General features: G+C 55.0%; 2 protein-coding genes across 2 annotated transcripts; both read right to left on the bottom strand.

The window, feature by feature from the left end:
- Positions 1-4,974: 4,974 nt before the first annotated feature.
- SLC7A3 (solute carrier family 7 member 3) lies at positions 4,975-12,617 on the bottom strand. Its single transcript, XM_066202531.1, has 11 exons — positions 12,243-12,617; positions 11,903-12,061; positions 11,634-11,814; positions 11,420-11,532; positions 10,369-10,591; positions 10,052-10,191; positions 9,881-9,983; positions 9,388-9,599; positions 8,595-8,761; positions 8,213-8,321; positions 4,975-8,106 (listed from the first exon to the last, which is right to left on the bottom strand). Exons 1-11 carry the CDS (start codon positions 12,610-12,612, stop codon positions 7,973-7,975), a joined length of 1,911 nt encoding a protein of 636 aa, XP_066058628.1. The 5' UTR covers positions 12,613-12,617; the 3' UTR covers positions 4,975-7,972.
- Positions 12,618-17,041: 4,424 nt separating this feature from the next.
- On the bottom strand, positions 17,042-20,824 carry LOC136300234 (uncharacterized). The gene is made up of 8 exons (XM_066202483.1): positions 20,163-20,824; positions 19,922-20,086; positions 19,453-19,584; positions 19,006-19,119; positions 18,402-18,502; positions 17,681-17,753; positions 17,398-17,469; positions 17,042-17,217 (listed from the first exon to the last, which is right to left on the bottom strand). Exons 1-8 carry the CDS (start codon positions 20,746-20,748, stop codon positions 17,126-17,128), a joined length of 1,335 nt encoding a protein of 444 aa, XP_066058580.1. The 5' UTR covers positions 20,749-20,824; the 3' UTR covers positions 17,042-17,125.
- Positions 20,825-20,828: the final 4 nt, after the last annotated feature.

Here is a 20,828-nt window from a genome sequence, read left to right as displayed (position 1 = left end):
TAAGGAGTGAGGGAATTCAAACAAGAAGCAGAAGCCACCCAGCCTAACCTCATCGGAGCTTTGAGACATGGAAGAATACTACAGCCACCGGGTATGTGGAATCCTCACTGGCTGCTCCAATGGTGGCATAATGAAAAGTCAGCAGGAAGATAGGGAAGCCCAACAGCTGTTCATTCAGCTCTTGGGAACAAAATAAGGGATGTCACCATGTGCGTATGGATGTAACCCAGGTACCAACGATGTCTCCATCAGCTAACAAGGAGACATTAGCTTTGCTAGGCTTTGGGAGCCTGCATGTTCCAGGTTCATGTAAGTTTATGAAACCTTTCCATCGCATAGCCTGGATGAATCAGAATCACAGAGTGGGCTGGGTGGAAAGGGACCCTGAAGACCAGCTAGTTCCAAGCACCTTGGCCTGGGTGGGGACAACCCTGAGGAGGAAAATGACACAAGTGGCTTGGTGGGCACCTGGTATCCAGCCAAGGTCAACCCACTCCAACAGCAAGTCCCACACCAGCTGCAGTTTGTGTGTCAGAACCACTTTATGACACAAACTGGGGTGGGGGAGACACACATCTCCTGTTGGTGTCTTAGAGCTGCTGTCACTTGCAAACACGAAGATGGACACTAGGAGGGTGCACGAGTCTCACCACGGTTCTCTGCACTTCTGGCTTTTCCTCTCCTGCTGTGCAGTAGCTCATGGCTGATGTCAGAAATAAGTTGCTTATGCTCTTAATCACACCAGTCCTTATGTTTCACATCAGCAGTTCTAGGAGAATTTTCCCTCTCTTGTCACCTCTCCCACAGTTGGAGTAGCCCACAAAACATAACAGATCAATGGTCACTTCAGAGAGGAAGGAGCCAAGAACTCCCTTCCCTGTGTTTCTTCCTGTTTTAATAAGAGCATGGCTGGCATTCCCTAGTCTGTTCTTAGGTCCAAACAAGAGACGAGATGTAAACACTTTCTGATCTGCCCCAAGCACCTCTCAGCTAGGGCACGTTACTCCATTGAACAAGTTAAATTCTGTCTGTAAATTTGGGTTGTGTTATGTAAACAGTAGCAGCTGCTCCCTGCCTAGTAATGTGTCATGATTTTTCATGCATCATCTTGTCCAGGATGATAGAAACTGTTGCACACCTATGTGCAGACCAGGCAGTTAAATTAGTTTAACTCTCACATTACCCCAAGTCTTGATAACTGAGCTAGGAGGGGTGTTCAATTTAGTTTGTCAAAATGTCTCCTACCTGTTTGTTTTGCAAGTCAGGTTGCTGTGCCTGTACAGCTGTCACATGTCTTGAAGAAACTTCATGTTTATTCTTCAGCAAGTTTAAACAATGACAGCATTGACCAGCCTGTGATGCAGGTCGCCCCTGACATGCAGTGAAATGGAACAGGACATTGACTTAAAAATGGAAAAATATAAGCAGTCGTCTGTCCAGTCTTGCAAAGCACCAGCAGTGTGAGGTCCTGTGTGGAGAATATGAATTAGAGATTAAATAATTGCTTGGGTAAACACAGCAGGAAAATGGGAAAGTTTAAGGAGGACAGGGGGATGTGACAGCCTTAAAAAACTCTATGATTGGCAAAGAAATTTCTTGTGTATGAGATCAGGAAACCAGAACCCTTGTGCAGCCTTTGGCAATCCTGATGGAGACAGAGAAGGGGTAGTTCATCAGGAAGTGGCCACACTGATGGAAAACTACCCATCTGCACCAGAAATGTTCCTCTTGCACCGCCTGTGCTGCCTGTGCCATCTCTGCGCTACTCACAGGCTCACTTCCACCACAGAGAGGTGTGGGTGCCACTGGGACAGAGCTGTCCCCTCAGGGAGATGCTCCGCACAGGGTGACATCCTACTGGCTGCAGCATCATCACAGCATGATGTCAGCTCCAGGACAGACTGTGAGAGGAGCCTCCCTTTGGCTGGTTGCAGTGTGGACTGGGGGTCAAGGGCAGGAACCAGGGCACCACCTGCAGCACTGGGAAGGAAGGAGAGCAAGAGTAGAGCAGGCACCTGGCAGCAAGTTGTTATGCCAGACCTGCAAAGGCAAAGAGAGGCGAGCATTAAGCCTGTGTGATTAGAGCTGGCCACCTGCCACAGCTCAGGGCCAAAGGATTATTGGATGCTCACAGGCTCCTCACAGCTACTGGGTCATGTGTGCTTAAGCTCACCACAGAGAACAGAAAGGTTGGGGCCTGCCTGGAGCCAGGTGAGTAAGGAGTGATAAAAGAATCTCACCCATCAGCGGCTTTGATTTCCTGGAGCCCTTCGGGACTGTGAGAGCTTACAGCACAAGCCAGTGCTGCTGCAGAAATATCAGGAGCTGATATCAGTTTGCTCTGCTACACCAGTGACCCCATCTGCCTGGAGTCAATTCCCTAGATTCCAGGGCTCAGGCCCTGCTGATGTATTCATCCCACTCAGCAGCCACTGCAGCTCTGCTCCAGCAGCAGGGAAGGGGATCTGACAGTGCTGATTTACAGGGAAGAAGATGGACATTAACTACTCACATTGAAGCATTTGGTGTCACAGAGCACAGCAGACCTGCAAGTCTATTTTAATTCCCAAGCGGATCAAAATTTAATCTGCTGCTGCATCTCCGCCTGCCAGGGCCTGTTCTGGCCAGGGAGCAGTGCAGGGGCAGGCTCTGCAGCTGCAGCTCTGCCTCCAGAGGCTCAGCAGCACAGCCCCCATCTCCATCCTGCCCCCAGCCTGCATGGCCACGCTCCTGGCCTCTCACAGCCCCCCTGGAGGTGGTAAGCATCTGGTGTGCAGAGAGCTGCTCCAAAGGGTCCACCAGGAATGCCCCACATCCCCCAAAACCAGCTGGATAAGAAGTTAGGAATGCCACGGGATGTGGTGGAGGCTGATGGGAAGGGAGGCTGAGTCACCCACTCTCTGCACCCCCAACACCCCAGCACTGCGTCCCTGGCATGACCCCAGAGCACATTGTCACCAGCCAGTGGCCACAGCCAGACCTCCACCGCAATGTCACCCCAACCACCCACCTGCTCAGCATGGCTTGGGCCAGACAAGGGGACTCAAGAGCCCTCCACCTCCCCTTTCAATCCAGGAGGGAATGGCAACAAGGAAATCATAAATCAAGCCTGTCAAGGAAACGCCTCAACTGTCAGGGCAAACCACAGGCAGCTGTGCTGGGGCTGGTTGCTTCCTTCCCCATAAGGGTGGGTTATCACAGGCCTCTCAACAGCAAAGCCAGGCTCTGCTTTTTGCTGATTTTCTCAAACCACAAAATGGCCTCTTCCAGACTGGTAACAGGAGGGGAAAGCCACCCTACAGCCCCCAGCACCTGACAGGCTTCTCCAGGAACACATTTCTCTCCCAGCCTCTCTGCAGGATGAGCCTGGGCTGCTGTCAGAGCAAGTGGCTGGGGCACCGGGTACAGCAGTGGGAACAGATAGTTTGTGCAGAGAACACACACTGAGGCCCTGGCTGAGTGTTGTTCACCCACCAATTGATGTGAGTGGTGCAGTAACACCAGCACAGCCTGGGAAAGGCAGAGGTGCTGCCCAGCAGAGGATGTGGTGCCATCCCTGGCAGCCCTGCTAGCCTGGAGAGGGAGACAGGGGCCCCTCAGAGTGGCTGTGCCGAGCTGGCACAGCCCCCACAGGCTGGTGGCCAAGAACAGCATGCCTGGCCCAGAGCCGGGGGGTGAACAGGGCTGCTGTACCCATGGCTGAGTGGCACTGACTCCCCAGCCCACCACACCGCCACGGACTGGGGGCTGCCACACAGCTGCTTTCCCTGCTGAGCTGCCATGGTGGGAGCTGTCCAGAGCTTCCAGAACCCTGCTCCAGGCCCCAAACTCTGCCAGTCCCAATGGATGCCCCTGTAACCATGCAGGGACGTGCCCATGGGAACAGACAGACCCACAAATGGACACGGGCATGGAGGTGCACACGTGTACGGGGGACAGAGCCATAAACAAAGGCACAGGGGGCTGCAGCAGTGCCAAGCCAGGGGGTGACAGCTGCAGCTGTGTCACAGGCCCATTGCCCTCTAGCCTTGGGTAACAGCACCTGAGATTGGGTGCACGAGGACACGGCAGGCTCAGGGCTCAGCAGGGACCCCTGTGCTGCCCCGGGCCAGAAGATACCCACGAGCTGGGTGGTGAAACCACCATGGCACACCGAGGCACCGGCCTGACTAGGAGGGCTGGCAGCATCCAAGGAGTCACCTGCACCTGAGTGCTGGAGCCTGAGGCTCTGGCAGGGCGCCCAGCCTGGGACACTGGGGCAGTGAGTGCCTGTCCTGGGGCCAGAGCAGGAGCCACAGCCCTTTTTCCTGCAGGGACAGCCCTGGGGGAGGGCTCAGAGCTCCAGCCCAGGGGCCAAGCAGAGCTGATGGTGTGGGTACCTTGCTGCTGACCGTGCAGTGACCCGGCACCACTGCCAATAAACAGCGAGAGATGCCAAAACCAAGCACAGTCCATCTGTCTTCAATTAGGGTTTTCTTGGATACTTATGTCAGGTCTGATTCAGACCAGACCAAAATCTGGAAAATCATCTTCTCTCATGGATGCAGCCCAGCTTCTGGTCAAGCTTCCTCTGCGGGCCACTGCTGGTGCCTCAAGGAGGTATCATTTCCAAGGCATTTACTGTACCCACTGCTCTGGAATTTGGTGACACAATCCCTCCCTGCACAGGGCCTGAAAGGCAGGACCATGACAGGCTGCTGTCCTGCACCCCCAGGTACCAGCAGCACTGGCTGGAGCTGGTTTGAAGCACTGTTTCACAGCTCCTGGCTCACAGACCAACTGTCCCAGGGGACAGTGTGAGGACTGGTGGCTCCAACTGGCAGGTTTGGGGCAGGGATGTCACCCAGCACAGCTGGCTGGGACCAAGCATTGTCCTGCACTGGAACCCAGCCCAATGGCAACACAGGGTCCAGCTGAGGGGCCCATGACCACAGGCCATTAACAGGAGATGAAACAAGACCAACAGAAAAAAAGCACTGAAAAACATTTCATTTACTAGATTCAAAATTATAGAAAGGCAGATGAGGTTGGACACAAGTACAGCTACACTGAGGACATTTCACAAACACTCGAGCAAGATCTTTACACCAAACAGCATGGTCAGGGCAGTACCAATTTGCTGGCAGTGCCATGAGTACCAGGACAAGTTGCACTAAGCCTGCCTGCAGAGCTCCAGCCGTGGCTGCCATGTACAAGTCTGGCACCTGGAAAGCAGGGAGGAGGTGGTGAACACAGCCACATGACAGATGGAATGAGTACAGCTGCAACAGCATGTGGGGGCTCCTGTGCATGGGGAAAACAACTTTCATAGCAGGAGGGCTGTGCCTGCCCCTCTGCGGGACTGGAGGAAGGCAGAGACCAGCCCTGGGCCACCAGCACTCCCATCCAGCCAGGGGACATCTCTGTGAGGGGAAGAGGCAGCACATGACCCAGCTCTGCAACCCTGTGCTTTGCCAGTGTGTAGGGTCAGAGACACAGACACCATATTACAGAACAGCGTAACACCCACCCTGTAATTTCCATACTGTTGTAAGTCCTCAGTTTCCTCTAATTGTACCGCCAGTTATCTGTCCATAGAGTTCTCAGTCATTTTCCTCCATAATACACCCTGTGGCCGTAGTCATTCAAGCCTCACAACATCCAAACAGAGCTTGAGAACATTTCATACTTTGGTACCACATGGATTGTCTACTATCAGTGGAGGTAGGTGGTAAGCTGGTTGTTCCATAATTATCCAAACCTTAACATACAACGCAGTTATCAGAACAAAAAGCAAAAGGTTTAGCATCAATAAAACAACACCAGGGTGAAGCATTCATTTGAGAATTCTGGTAGCTCCGGGCAACCCATCCAAAAAGAACATCCCACCATCTATGTTCTCCATCTTTCTTCACCCACTCCATCTCATGAAGGATTTCTGCCATGCCATGATGGACAGCAACCAAAGTCTTTTGTCCATTCTCCTGGGCTTGTTTCAGCAAGCCTCAGATCAGTGTGTTGTACCAGTTCATGCCAATGGGAGTAGGCTGCAAGTGTTGAACCAGGGTACAGTTAGATTCCAAAAATTGACAGGATATAACAGAAGGTAAAAAACTAAAAAACTTTGTATAACAAAGTATAAACAAAAATAAATAACTAAAACCCTGTCATTGCAATAAAGTTACAGGCACAAATCTTGGAGTGACTACTTGTATCTTCAGTATCATTATCTACAAAATCACAAGAGGTTTTCATGCATCTCATTGTATATAATCTCACTAAGTGTACCTCTGACTTTCTGATCCTGACCAATCATTTTCTGTTGGGTATTTAGTATTACATCCAAAGCAGCCAAAGCTAACAAATTAGTATCGTGAATGTTATTCCAAAATGCATCCTGCACAAAAGAATCCAAGCTCAAAACTAAAAACTTCTTAGAGTCTTCTGAGTCTAGGGTTATCCCTGATGCTCCCTGGTCATGCAAGCACACCATTCGAGAGAAAAGAAGTTCCCCAGTCTTTGCTTAAACTGTTCAAGTATTTCATTTACTTCATGCTGAGTATAATCCTCCATGAGTATCCCTCCTGACCTGCTGACTCTTAGCATCTAACTCCACCTTTCATCTCTATGCTGGTCTCACATCTACAAATTCATCTGGGGAACCAACCTCATCAGAATCCACAGAATCCAGTATCTCCATTTCATTTATGAGGATCCCGCTGCACACCCACCTCTGCAATCACTCCATCCATTTTCTTGTGATCCACTTGCCCCCTCCTTTCCTTACACTGAGCTACTCTAACTGCACCCCTCTCGGCAAGTCTGGTAAATCCAACTTATCAGCAAGCAGCTTATTTTGGCACTTTAGCATTACAATTTGATTCTGCAACTCACATCTGTCGCTCCGTGTTAAAGCATTTCAGCAACTGCTCCTTCTGTTGGTGTTTTGTTTGATATACTGTTAACCAAATCCATCCATGCCTTCCCAAACCCACAAGTCCTCCTCCTTTTTCAGTATGCGATTTTTGGATGCATTTCAATACATCCAGCAGTTCAGCTTCTTTTAACTGACTTCCCCATTGCTCACATGGTCCTCCAAATGTAGCCCACTTGAAGGCCAGTGAACTATATGGAAGGTCTTCCCATCTGGGAATTTCAGGACTGATTCCTTTCATCCAGACTTTAAAAGCAAGTTTGTTCTGACCCTGCTGACTACGCTGATTTTGTTTTGCTGGTGAGTAGGGTCAGAGACACAGACACCAACTTAAGGAACAGTGACACTTACTCTGATGTATAACTGCAAAGAATCACAAAAGGATAAGCTAAGCAAAGCATCTAACCATGAGCAAAGAATTACAAAGGGATAAGCTGAGCAATGCTAATCATTGTTACGAAAGAATGCTTACAGTGATTAAAAAAGATACATCACCCAATGAAGACACATCATCCAAGTCCAAGACACATGAGCTGTGGGGAGAAGCTGTCACAGCCAGGGACTGAAGAACCACAGCAGTAACTGGGAACTCCTGCAGTGCCTCCACCTTTGCAGGCCACGAGGCTCCCCCACTTTGCTGTGACAGTGATCCAGCTTTTACACTGCTAAACAAACCACCTGACATAATTTCTAATTTCATTTTCCTGCCAGCTTTGTCCTAAAGCCAGGCCAGGGCCCAAGGAGGATCCAAGGGTGTTGTCTTTGATCCTACACCCCCTAAATAGGCCAGATGTGGCCTTATCCTGTTTCTAGATGCAAAAAGATGAACACGTTTTGCCAATAAATAAACACATATGACAATACTTCGTTAGTGAGTGGAAACATACAATGTTTGGTTGAAATATTCATCCCAGGTCAGCTTTGGCTCAGGGCCTGTTGTTCAGGCCTTAGTATTTCACTCTAGGACTCACTCTCTGCAGGAGAGGGGATGGATGGATGGATGCTCTGGATCATGATCATGTCCCAAAGTGGCAAAGAGGAGCACTGGTCCCCAGGGCCTCAGATCGCAGCAGCCTCAGGGCTGAGGTCCGGTCCAGGATGGTGCAGAGGCTTTTCTACTGTGGCACAGGCTTTTTCTGCATTTTTCCCCTCCACGCTGTTCCAAATCCCGTAGGTGAAGTAAATAATAAAACCTGCAGAACAGTTTCCACGATGAAATGTGCAATGGTGGGTCATCAGCACTAACAGATCTCCAGGAGAGACCTGTGGGCACTGCACTCCCCACTGCAGGACACCTACCCAGAACTGTGCAGACAGCAAACCGCACCCAGGTGCCTGCACTCAGCTGTACCATCAGCAGGATGTTAACAAAGGTGCTGAAGATTGGCAGAAGTGGGAGGAAAGGGACCTGCAAGGGACAAGAAGTGCTGTGCCAGCTGTGCCTTGAGGGACCAGGCTGGGCTCAAGGGTGCTAGTGGCCAATGGAAGGAACCCCTCCCTGCCACAGCCCAGAGCACTCGACCACTTCCACACTGGGGGTTGTGCCTCAGAGAGACACATTTTAGGGCTCTGGGCTTTCCTGGTGACTGCCTGGGAGCAAGCCCTGGCAGCCCCTGCAATGCCCAGATCCTCACAGAGTCCAGCAGGGTGCAGACACCAAGATGCAGGAGGCTGCACTCACTTTGAAGTTTAACTGTGCATTGCTCTGCGGCTGCCTCCAAATGATGATGGTGAAAACGAGCAGAGCCAGGAGGAGCAGCACCAGAACCACAATACAGCCCACATTGGCCTCCTTCAGTGCAGCCACGTTGAGGGTCAGGACGACGCAGATGACTGTGATCAGGGCAGCTGCAAGAGAGGGGGAAGTCAGGGGACTGCATGGCACATGGCCTCCCTGGGGCTCTGAGCCTCACCAACAGCTGGGCTGAGACACCCATTCCTCTTGGTCAGGTCCAGCACCCGCTGTCTCTAACACCCACCCCACAGCCTTAGGAAAGTGCTTTGCTGGAGGCACTTCCCAGACCAGCAAGCTGCAGGGAGCCTGCGCCTGGCTGGGCTCCGACACTTACCCAGACCTGGCTGAGCCAGCCCATTCTGGCTGTACAACGCAGCCACTGACAGACAGATCAAACCTCGCTGGCTGAGCCCTAGCACTCTCAAGGCGCTGGAGACTGCCCTTGCTGGGGGCCAGCATGGGTCAGGCTCATCACTGGGATCTCCCATGACCACCTGCACATCCCCAGCTTAGCACCCACGTCCTCCAACCCACATCCACCCCAAACCACAGCTGTACCCTGCACTTGGCACTCTGCTTAGGGTTCAGCACCTGCTAACACTGCCAACAGTGACCGGCAACCTTGCCCCTCTCCTCTGCCTAGCATGTTCCCCATCCCTTCCCAGCTCTGCAGAGACACACCAAAACACTCCAGCCCCTGGCAGGAGGGGACACCAGCCACCAGTTCCCACTCACTCACCAATGACAGCAACACAGACATAGACAATGCGCCCCGAGAGCACAGTGGGGGTGTCCCCAGGGGGGCTGAAGAGCATCACCAGGGACAATGTCTCTTTGTGCTGGGCACCGGCAGCAGTGATGGTCGGGTTCATGATCACTCTCTCCTCCTCATTCCCATTCAGCTCCAGCATTTCCATGGCCTTTGGGGAGTTCGGCTGCCTGGGCTGGTACCTGAGCAGGTAAGACAAGCTTGTAGCAGAGCCCAAGGAACTTCCTAGCCCAAGGGAACAGTGGGCAGCAGCTTCATATCCCTGCTGCTCCAGCAGTGGCCCTGCGACAGCCACTCCAAGGATACACCCAGAGACACACACAGGCTCCAGTCAGCAGCCTCCATCTTAGGGGCCTGACACTTCCCCATGCTGCACGGCCCTGGAAAAAAGCCGTGCCTACCGACCCCCACCACGATGTAAGGAACATCCACCCTGGGCACCACCACGCACGAGGAGACGCACCGGAGGATGAGCACGCACATCGCCACCAGGGAGTAGGCCAGCAGTGTGCCAATCGACATGAGATCCACCAGGTCCTTCAGGTCAAGCACCAAGGCAAACAACGCTGCAATGAGGACAAGCAGCATGAGCGGAGTTCCAGACCACGGCAGGGCTGGGTGTGAGGAGCCTTACCTGCAAATGACCCCGAGACGATTGTAGCCACCACAGGGGTCTTTCTGCCACTGTGGATCCGGGAGAGGAACTTGAAGAGCAGCCCATCCTCTGCCATGGCATGGATCACTCGGGGCATGGGAAACATGGAGCCCAGCAAGCTGTCATGGAGAGAGATTAGGTAAGCTGCCCACGTCTACCACCCAGAAGGGGAAGGGAGCAGCTCTGTGCCAGGAGCAGGACAGCAGCTGGACAGAGCAAATCCCCAGCCCTGCTGGGATGAATGCTACCTGTACCTGTGCTGTGCCAAGCAGTGCCAGGAACAAAGCCAGTCCTACCTGGTGGAGAGGGCACAGAGTGTACCAACGGCAACGGCGTAGCGGGCGGGCTCCCAACCAACCGCCTTGAAAGCCTCAGGCAGAGGGCTGCTGTTGTCCAGCATGAAGTAGGGCACCATGAGAGTCAGGGATGCAGAGACTCCGCAATAAGCCACAAAGCAGATGAGGAGGGACACAATGATGCCAATGGGAATCGAGCGCTGTGGGTTCTTGGCTTCCTCCCCTGCCCAGACAAAAGAGGCCACATGTGTCCCACTCCATGGCACAGTATGGGGTAAGTACCCCCGGGGGATGAGCCAGAGTAGGGACTTGCCATGGCAGCACAGAACTGGGGAGCAGCAAGCAGGGGCTGCTGGAGAGGAGGGGTCCCTGGCCATGCTGCTACACTGGCAGAAGGGATGGAACTGCCTGGCAGCCTGGCCATGCCAGCCCTTCTACCCCACCAGCAGCTCCCTCTCCCTACAGAGCCTATTGAATGGAGGTCTTCCTCGAATGCGTGCCTTGGCTTTGCAAAGGTGCGCTGCACCACGCTGCCAGCAGGAAAGGAGGAGGCTGCTGGGCAGCCCCTGGAGGCAGGGAGGTCAGGCAGAACAGCCTGTACCAGCCACCCACTAAGTAGATTTCTGGGGTAATGAGAGGAAATTAAGAGAGCTGCCAGTGATCCAGGAAGCAGCAGTTTTGCATGAACCCAGTCATTTGGAAAAAGGCTGCTTGAGGCTGGGAAATAACTAGGAGGCACCAGCAATTCCCAGCACTGCCGCAGACTCGGCTCAGCAGTCAAAAGGATCCCCGCTGCTCTGGGAGCTGCCTGCACAGGCAGGATGCAGCCCTGCTCCCACCATGTGGTGTAATGAGCCACTTTTCCTGGGGCAGGGCAGGCTCTGAGCCCTTTTGTCTGGCCCAGCTGAAGACACAGACTCCACAGGGAAACCTCCCAGAAGCGGTGAGACCAGCTGTTTTCCCACACCATGTAGCATCCTCCCCATCAGCTCCCAGCCAGCTGCTGGCTGAGCAGGGAAAATGCCCATGCCACCCTCACCCAAGGCAATACCTGTGGTGGCAATGCAGTCAAAACCCACAAAGGCGTAGAAACAGGTGGCAGCGCCGGTCAGGACCCCTTCCAGTCCAAAAGGGAAAAATCCACCATTGCCAAAAGCTTTTTTCCTGGAAAAAATGGAGGAGAGCAGCTGCCATGAGGTGCAGGGACAGCAGCGCCTGTGCCTGCCCTATGCCAGATCCTGGCCTGGCACAGTTGCTCTACTTACATGTCATCTGGTGAGTTGTCTGGCTGTGAGCAGTTGACACAGTTCTTCTCTGAAAGTTGCCAGTTCTTGATGTCTCCCAAGATGAAACCAGCAATGATAACAAAGCTCAGTACCAACAGGTTCACCGCTGTGAAGATTTTGTTCACAAGGGCAGATTCGCTGACACCAAAAGCCAGCAGTGCTGTGGGGACAGAAAAGGTGAGTGGGGACCCATCAGGCTCCCATGCCATCACCCACGGTACCATGGAGCCACTCTCCTGCACACCCACCAGTAAGCAGCAAAATCAGGATTACAGCAAAGAAGTCTAACCGCTCAGCCAGAAATCCTGGTGCATTCATTGAGGTCTTGTTGGTGAAGAAGGTGGAGATGTGGTTGCCAATGATGTTGTCAAATGCTCCACTCCAGGCTCGAGCCACACTGGCCGTACCTGGTTGATGGCAAATCTGTGCATTAGTCTGAGCCCAGGGCAGACTGGCACCAGCCACCTGCATCTGAGCACCCACCTCCCTATTGATCCCACCCCACACCCTGGCCCCCACAGAACCATGACTGCCCCCAAAAGCCCCCCATGCTGGAAGGAGCCCCAGGCATGCTGCCCGGCCTCGTACCTATCACATAGGAGAAAATGAGGTTCCATCCTGCTATAAAAGCCCAGATCTCACCAACGGTAACGTAGCTGTAGAGGTACGCAGAGCCAGCCTTGGGGACACGGGCCCCAAACTCTGCATAGCAGAGTCCAGCCAGTACAGACGAGAAAGCAGCCACCAGGAAGCAGATGATGATAGAGGGACCAGCCACCTCCTTGGCTACCTCCCCGGCCAGCACATACACACCAGCCCCTAGTGTGCTGCCCACACCCAGGGATACAAGGTCCAGTGTGGAGAGGCAGCGAGCAAAGTGTGTGTCATCGGAGCTCAAGTCCACCATGCGCCGGCGGACCAGCTTCTTCCCAAAACTGGTCATTTTTTCCCTAAACATCTTGTCTTCTCCTCAGTGAAGCTCAGCTGGTCGAAAGCCCTGCAAGAGAAGGAAAATGTGAAGCTCAGTGTCTCTCAGGCAGCCCTGCAACTGGCAGGGTAGGCAATGATGCCCACAAGGGCCTGCTCCTAGCTCACCCATCAGCACCATCTCTGCCACACCGGTTGGTCAGAGAACATAGTGGTGGCATCCTCCAAGGCACTGTAGTGCTGCCCATACCCTGCCTGCATAGCCCTTGCACCAGGACAGTGACTCAGGGGTGAACCCAGTCAGTTCAAGATGGGAAATGCTCATTGCTCAAGTCCTGTGTGGTCTCGACCATAGAGCTCATAGGCACGTCCCAAAGCTTGCCCATTTCCCAGGCTTGGTAGTCTGGAGACCCTTCAGCCCAAACATGACTGCCGGCACATTCCTCCAGCCTAGCACATGGGTGTGCACAGCAGCAATGATGTGGAGACAAAGAGTTCCTCCAGCACAGGATATGGCAAGCTGGGCTGACTCACTGCATGCAGCCATTCCGTTTTTACTTTTGGCATGGGCACCTCATTCTCTACAGGGATGCGTAAAAACGTAGACACGCCACGGGTCCCCAGTGCAAATCCCTTGCCTGCTAACAGTGCTTGCTGAGCAGGCTGTAATCACCCTAAATATGTGACATCCCCACTCCTCTTGCTCACAGCAGTCATCTATCCCCAAAAAGCTCTGAAGATGAGCTCTGAAAACACCCTGTGAAGCAGGCATCCAGCACAGAGAAGCTGCAAGGAAAGTATTTCCCAATGCCCATGGCCGTGGCTCGCACCTAAGCCCACCCACCCGTGACTTCTCCCTGTTGGCTTCTCCCTTCACTGGGATCAGCCTAAGAACACAAGGATAACTTTGCGACCCTTTTCCATAAAGAATGATTATCAGGATCACAGTGGCAGCCACCAACTCGGCTGTTTCCCTGTAACCAGCAATCCTGCTTCTTGATAAACCTCCTCCCGAGCTGGCACATGCCACATTCAGCCTTGACCGACCCCAAGTGCAACAAGTGCCCCAGCATCAGTACCCTCCTCAGCCACCACCTGGAAAACTCTAGCTGCCTTCCCCAGCGCTGCTCAACTGTTCCAAGTATTTCCAGCACCCGATTAGAGATCCGCATGGGTAAAGGAGAAGCAACGTGTCGGGCATCCTTCCTCTAGCCGGTAGCCATCGCATCCCGCCACGATTTGGCGTTAGCTGTTAGCTCGGGACCTCGGCCTCAGCCGCCTCGGGGGCATCTCCGGTGCCGAGGAGCGCCAGTCAGGCTCCGTCCCGGAGCCCGGCGATGCCCCGGGTAAGGCAGAATCCGAGCGGGGGGCAGAACCGACCACGTGCGGGCCGGCGGCAGCTGATGCAACAGCTCTTCCCGGTCCGCCAGCAGCGCCCGCCACGACTCACCAGCGGCTCGGCTCGTACCGGTGCGATCCCCTTTAGCTGAACTCAGTTCTGCTCCCCGCCGCGGCCGAGAGCATTGAGGGGGGCGAGTTTTGCTCACGATGGGCTAAGGCAGGCGGGAACACGCTTTTAGCAACCCCAGGGACTGACAGGGAGCGGCGGCGGCAGTCCCCGCCTCCTCCTGGCCACACCCGCGTGGATTCCCGCGCTGACTAGGAAATACTAATTCACTGGAATTTGCAAGTGACTAATGCCGTTGTTGCAGGTGGGACCCGGCCAAGGGATCTTGCTTTCCGGAAAAGGCCAGGGAGGGGGCGGCTGAGGGTGCCCCCCAAGATGTGCCGTGAGAACAGAGCCTGCCCCCGGCCTTGCCCCCTGCTGCAGGGGCTGCGAGCGGAGCTCAGCCCGCGCCTTCTGGGGTGACTCTACCCCGACCTCCGTATGCTCCGCTACAGCCCCCTCAGTTCTGGGAGCAACAGGCAGCCCGAAATGATGGGAAACGCCAGTCTTGGGAGAAGCGTTGGGCAGCGGAGAGCGCCATCCGCTCAGCCACTGAGGCTGGGACCCGCCCCTCAGCAGGCCGCGCCTGATGCAATCCCGTGCTTGCGTGTCGTGAGCGCCCATTCAAAGTGAGAGCTCAAACAGAGCTCAGCCGGCCCCTTGTCGGCATTCATCGGCAATACCCTGCCCCGGCGCCGCTGTTTGAGGCGAAAGGCTTGTCAGCAGCTTACAGAGAGGAGCAGTGCAGGCAGGAACGCTAGGGAGCCACCTCCCCCGCACCCTCGGGGGGTCAAACGCCGGGGAAATGAGCTGATGGAAATACCAGCTCAGCTCGTCCTAACTGACAGTGACGCCAGCTCTGCCCCCGGTTCTCAGAATTGAGGAACTGCAACGCCCCTTTCCTCCCGACGAAGTCCAAGAGGCGGCATGGCTGTTAATACTCAAACGCTTCCCATTCCTTCCAGGGCTGCCAGCTGTAGGCAAGGACCCAGCTGGGCAGCACCATCGCCAAGAGTGTTCTTGGGCAGGGTAGGCAGCACCACGTGCACAGCAGGACTCCAAGCAGGGTCATCCTGTCCCAGACAAGCAGATCCTGGGTACCTAGAATAGGGAAGGGACAGATTACATGATTTATCTATTTCCAGAAACCTTCTTGCAACATAAGGTGTTGGGAGGCAGTTTCCAGAAAGGGAGCAGCAACAGGGCACCAGAGCATGCCTTCAGCTCCCAGACCTCACATGCAGCTCTCCACATGTGTCTTCCCAGTGTCCCATCCTCACCTCCCAGTCTTAATGCTCTCCACTCCCAGCATTCAGGGTCCTGATCCAGCAGTACAGGCCAAGGGCTGGGAGCAGGCAGAGGCATGGAAGAAGCCAAGTGCACGTCCCAACAGGAAGGCAAACAGTGGCAAGGCACACGTAGCCAGCATCAAAGGAGGGTAGGAGATGGCTCCAGCCCACAAACGGGGCCAGAAGCCCTGCAGAAATAGAATCACACCAGCCCCCACCTTCCACAACTCAAGCATTAGAATATTTCAGATTGGAAGGGACCCATAAGGACCATCGAGTCCAGCTTCACCCACAATTGCCTCTCTGTTTACAAACAATAAATCTACAAAGCCACCTTTTCTAGTCAACTCCCTTAGTACCTGCACCAAGAAGTTATCTTCACCATACATGTACAGGTGTAGTGGTTTGAAAGGAAAACCAGTGAGAGACTCCAAGTCAGAAATACAATTTAATAGAAAGAAGGTAAAATAAAAGAAAATAAGAAGCTATAGTAGAAAAGACCCCTGACAGTGTCAGAATACAACTTGATACCCTGTTAGAGTGGTGGTAGCAGTCCAGATGAAGTGGTCTTCTTGAAGCCATGATCCCGAAGAAAGGTCTAGTAGCTCTTGTCCTCTGGCAAACCAGTGAGTAAAGGCTCCTAGATCATTCCAGGTGGGAATGCTTGGCTCCTCCCCCTGAGCAGAGCATCTCACAATAGGCTGATAGCATTCTGTGAGTCATGAAGTGGGTCCTTGATTGCCCATTAAACCGAGATAGCTCCCAGAGGGAGTTACCATGAGTGGCAAGGCACTGATAGGCCCATTAACAGAAGATAGCCCAGAGAGAGGCGGCAAGGGAAACATTGCCCCACCTGGCTTCAACAGCTCATGAAGACGGTGATAGAATACATACTTTGGGCACATCCTACACTGCAACCCAGGACAACATAGCATGTTAGGGCTCTCTGCTGCAGATTCTGACAGCACTGGAGCTGCCCCAGCAACTAAATGCCAAGCAGAGGTGGGAGACAGCTGACACAGCTTCCCTGCCTGTGCACAGTCCAGGGCAGCTGACCCAGGAAGGGATGTGGGCCACCTGTGAATGTGCATTCCAAGGCAGCCGGGAACACCAGCCAGAAATAACAGAGGAGCAGGAATAGGCCGGCCTTACCAGACCAACCTCGGGACACTGCCAGCACCAGACAGGTGGACTCTCCAGTGTCTCACCCAGATACAAGGCAGTGCAACAAGGTGCCTGCATCAACCGACCACAGAGAGAAGGCAGCAGAGCAGGGGTCCCAGCACCAGCATGCAGGAACAGTGAGAGACTGGACTGAGACCCCAAGCACTGCTTCCCACCACCCGCCCCCAGCCACTGATAATAAACCAGTAATAAATAGCCAAAGGCTGTAGAAGCCTAATGTGCCATCAGCCAGCAATGGGTTTTCTCACATCCAGCATGAAGGTGGTCTAAGGAAGAAACCTGTCCATACAGCTGCCCACCACCACCACACATCCAAGCATCCCCACCTGGAAGCATCAGCGTTGTCCAGAAATGCTTCCCCAGAGCCACACTGTACCTCCATCCACCAGCACCCAGCTCCTCCTTGTAACAGATCTCAAATCTCTGGCTGAGCAAAACCAGCCATAGCCAAGCACAGACCTGCCCTGTTCACCCAGTACTCTGGGGATCAGTGGGCAGCACTGGGCACTGCCTCTACCCAAGAAGACAGTAAGCACCACTGCAAAAGACACCTTTATTTTATATACAAGGAGTTAGAAAATTAATTAATTCAAGAGCTCTACATATAACACTGGCCCAGAGGCTCACACAGCTGGACAATGGCTGTTGTCTGTCCCTGTGTCCCAGCTGTCAGTCTCTCCCCAGGTCACCACTGCTGCATCTTTCAGACAGATTCCTAGGAAGCAACAGCAACATCAAAGCAGTAATGCTTCTGGTACTCAGCACCTGACCCCTGGGAAAGGCCATGAGCTGTATCCCTCCCACCTTGCAGCCCTCATTTACAACAGCAAGGGATCACTGGAGCATCCCTGCAGCCTGGCCAGAAACGAGGGCTCACCAGAGTGAGGGAACATACCTGCTGCTCTGAGCTGAGCCTGCAAGGAGGAGATTGTCTGCTGATAGGCTTTGCACTGGGCAGTCTTGGCAGCTGCAGACAGGAGGCAAGAAGGCATGTGCTCAGCCCACCCTAAGTACCTCACACCCAGACTCTCTAGGGCAGTTTAGGGGCTCTACCCCCTAAACATGAAGTCAGTCCCATTCCCATGTTGCTGCAGGCCCTGGGCTCCAGGTACAAGCACAGGGGATGTCACCTGGATTGCAGGTGTCCTGCAGTCCTCAGAACAGCCAGCTCCACATACCAAGCTCACCCTTCACTTGCTCCAGCTCTTTCTTCACACGCTCCAGTTCCTGGGACAGCTGATCACCTGCAGACTGGCAAGAGGAGGGTGCAAGTGTGATGCAGGCAGTTGTCACCCCCACTGCAACATAGCACAGCACAGCCCATCCTCTGGAGGAGCACTGCAGCCCATCCAACACTCCAAGCCCAGCACCCTGGGGACCACTGCCAGGGCACATCCATCACAGGAGTGGTGCCTGGCAAAGGAGCCACTGTAGTGAGCATCTGCCAGCACCACTGGAAACAAGAATGCTCTGCTGGCTGCAGCCACAGAGTGAAGTGCCCTAAAACTGCTGGAAAAGGCACAGATCTATTTTGCAGGTAGGTAATTTCCTAACTTGGAGATTCATCTTGCAGGCTCTGCATACCTCATCCTGGGGTCATGTCCTAAATGTCAGGACATATAAAAGTGACAACACAAGCCACAGCAATTTTGCATGTTTCAAAAGGCCCTTAGGAAATCTAACTGGACAGAAGCCTGCAGTCCTCTGAGCACAGAGAGGTGGTAAAGCCATGCAAAAAATGCCCATGGTCTTGTGTAAACCCCAGGGTAAGGCTAAAACAGCTCAAGTGCCAGCCAGGATGGCAGGTGACAGGTCTCATCATCTCCCACCTCTGGCATAGCTGGCCCAAGCCAGAGACTGAAAAGTGCTCCATGGTGACAGGACACAGCTAGCTCTTACCTGCTCAGCAGGGACTGCATCTTCACACCCTGAAGTCAGGCCAGGGCCCAACTCACTGGACAAAGAGGACTCCACACACACCCATGTCTGGTCAGTTTTACCTGTGAAGAGAGGTGACAGTTCTAGAAACCTGCCATCCTCAGCCGCTCTTCAACCTGGCCACTGAGCTGCTCCAGATTAGGGAAGGACAGAACTTGTCCAGGAGAGTCAGAAATCTCCCAGCACTTCCAGCCCAACAGCTGCTGCTGGCTTGGCCTGTATGGGTGCTGCTGGGAGAAAGTGCTTCTGCATGCCCTTGCTCCCAGCAGCTCTGGGCTCCTGCTGGGAGTCAGCTCTCACAGTGAGGGTGGGACAGGGCTGTCCCAGCAGAATGGGGAGAGCCTCCTCGCCTTCTCTCCCTCCGCAGGGCTCAGGACTGCAGGCTGCACGGCTGCAGTTCCTGCGAAGGCGGCGCCCCCTGCCTGCAGCACAGGCTGGAGCACCCTCAGCATACCTGGTCAGCCAGGGCCCATCTGCGGAGCAGCCTTGCCCAGCAAGCAGCTGCCCACGTTTCTCCACACTCCCCCCAACACAAGGCAAAAATCTACACCTCCATACTGCTCACCTGCTCCCAAGACATTCCTTGCTGCAACCAGCCCTTCTTTGCTCTCATCATTTTCCTTCAGGTCTTGGGTCGTATTGCACACCAGTTCCCGTGTAGTTGATCCCGAAGTGAGACCTAGGAAAGGAAAATAAAGAGCATCAACCCCTGCTAAGAGAGTGCCCTGACTGACCACGGGCACTCCCTCTCCAATGAATGAGCCTCGAGCACCAGATCTGTTTAGGCTCTTTAGTGGATAACGCTCCAGCAAAAGAGGGAAAGGACTTTACCTAGCCTTGCTTGCTCGGCACTTCACCTTCCCTCCTCTGAGCCCAAGCACACACAGTCCCCTCCCCAGTCCTTTCCCCAGGATCAGCTTTGACCCTGCAACCAAGATCTGAGCGTTCTTCCCACGGCAGCAGCACTCCTCTCCCACAACTCTGCAGCCTCTGAGGTTCTGCCAAGACTCACCTTTATTGAGGCAAAAACGCTTGGATGAAAGCACTTTTCCCGGAGGCCGCAGTGAGGAGCAGGAAGCCACGGTAGGAATTGCTGTAGAGAGCCTTGAGGAGGGCTGTTTACGATTCCCGACCTTGACAGCAGCTGTAGTGGACGTTAAGCACGGAGGCCGCTATTCCCAAGCGGCTCCATCGCACCCTCATCAGGCAGCCCGGGGCTCACCCAGGCTGCCTGCCCATGGTGAACAGGCACCGGAACCCCGTGAGCCCACAACAGCACGGAATGAAGGCTCCAAAGCAAACAGGCTGCCAGCCCACACTGGTGGGAGGCCAGACAATGTTAACACATCCCTTGGGGTATAGGAATATTTCCTAGGCCCCTACCTGTGCCAGTCCCATGGACTCCCCCCTCCCCATGCCCTGTCCCCATCCAGCCTGCAGCCTAAGCCCTTCTCCCTTCTGGATGCAGCACCCTAACCCACGTGTTTCTCTGCTTCGCGTGAGGCAACTGGCAGGTGCAGAATTATTTTTCATCTCTCTGTCCCGGGGAACGGGTTTGGGAAGCCTGGAAGGCTGTGCCTGCTGCGAAGCCCCGCTGGCATGTTGAAGCCTGGACCCGGCAGGCGACGTCAGCTTCAGCCTGGTCCCTGGGGGAGAGAGAGGGCTCTCCAGCGCCGGGAGGGCGGTGGCCGTGCCGGGGCTCCCCGCCGTGGCCCCGCTTACCTGGGGGCCGGAGGAGCCGCGTTTCCCAGGCGCCGCGCCCTGTGCCGGCCGCGGGGAGCTGCAGCCCCAGCGAGGCCCGTGTGCGGGGCACAGAGAGCCTGGAGCGGCCGCGGCCCGGGGAGCGAGCAGGGGTGCCGGGGCCGCCGCCGGAGGGCTGCCCGGGACCGCGCCGCACCCGCCGGGACTGGGCGGGCGGGCGAGCGGGGTGGGCGCCGGGACCACCGCCGGCCGCCGGCTGCGGGAGGCACCCGGGCTCCCTTGGGGCCGGGCTCAGGCCAGGGGCAGGGGCAGCAGCGGCCTCGCAATCGCCCACGCTGGAGTCCGGGACCCGCCCGTGGCTCGGGATGGGCAGCGGCGTGGAAGTGGTGGGTCCGGCGAGCTCGGGCTGCAGCGCGCTGAGCTCCCCCAGGCCCGGCGAGGGCTCCGCGGCCGCCCCGAAGCGCAGGCGGGCGGCGATGGCGCGACATTCCTCCTCGAAGAAGCTGAGGTAAAGCGGGGTGGCCGGCGAGCGCAGCGCCTGGACGTGGCGCAGCAGGTCAGGGCAGCCCGGCGAGCCGGAGCCGGCCGGTGGCTCCGACCCCCACATCGCGCCTCGGCACCACCGGGGAGAACCGGGGAGCCCAGCCCGCCTCCGCGCTGCGCCCGCCCCGCCCGTGCCCGCTCTGT

This window comes from Chamaea fasciata, unplaced genomic scaffold (assembly GCF_029207755.1).
Source record: "Chamaea fasciata isolate MVZ Bird 193981 ecotype frontalis unplaced genomic scaffold, bChaFas1.0.hap1 SCAF_22, whole genome shotgun sequence".
In the NCBI taxonomy this organism is placed as follows: domain Eukaryota; kingdom Metazoa; phylum Chordata; class Aves; order Passeriformes; family Sylviidae; genus Chamaea; species Chamaea fasciata.
This window is presented reverse-complemented; position numbering and strand designations above follow the sequence as displayed.

Bases quoted from the DNA above. Each gene is read 5' to 3' on its own strand.
- SLC7A3 (XM_066202531.1), bottom strand. From the start codon at position 12,612: ATGTTTAGGGAAAAAATGACCAGTTTTGGGAAGAAGCTGGTCCGCCGG. The intron at 10,592-11,419 runs GTATTGCCTTGG...TTGTCTGGGCAG, and splicing joins TGACTGCATTGCCACCACAG to GGGAGGAAGCCAAGAACCCA. The intron at 9,600-9,880 runs GTGCGTCTCCTC...TTACCTGCTCAG, and splicing joins ATGTGCGTGCTCATCCTCCG to GTACCAGCCCAGGCAGCCGA.
- LOC136300234 (XM_066202483.1), bottom strand. From the start codon at position 20,748: ATGTGGGGGTCGGAGCCACCGGCCGGCTCCGGCTCGCCGGGCTGCCCT. The intron at 19,585-19,921 runs GTGGGTTAGGGT...CGTCCACTACAG, and splicing joins CACGCGAAGCAGAGAAACAC to CTGCTGTCAAGGTCGGGAAT. The intron at 17,218-17,397 runs GTATGTTCCCTC...GTTGCTTCCTAG, and splicing joins GGCTCAGCTCAGAGCAGCAG to GAATCTGTCTGAAAGATGCA.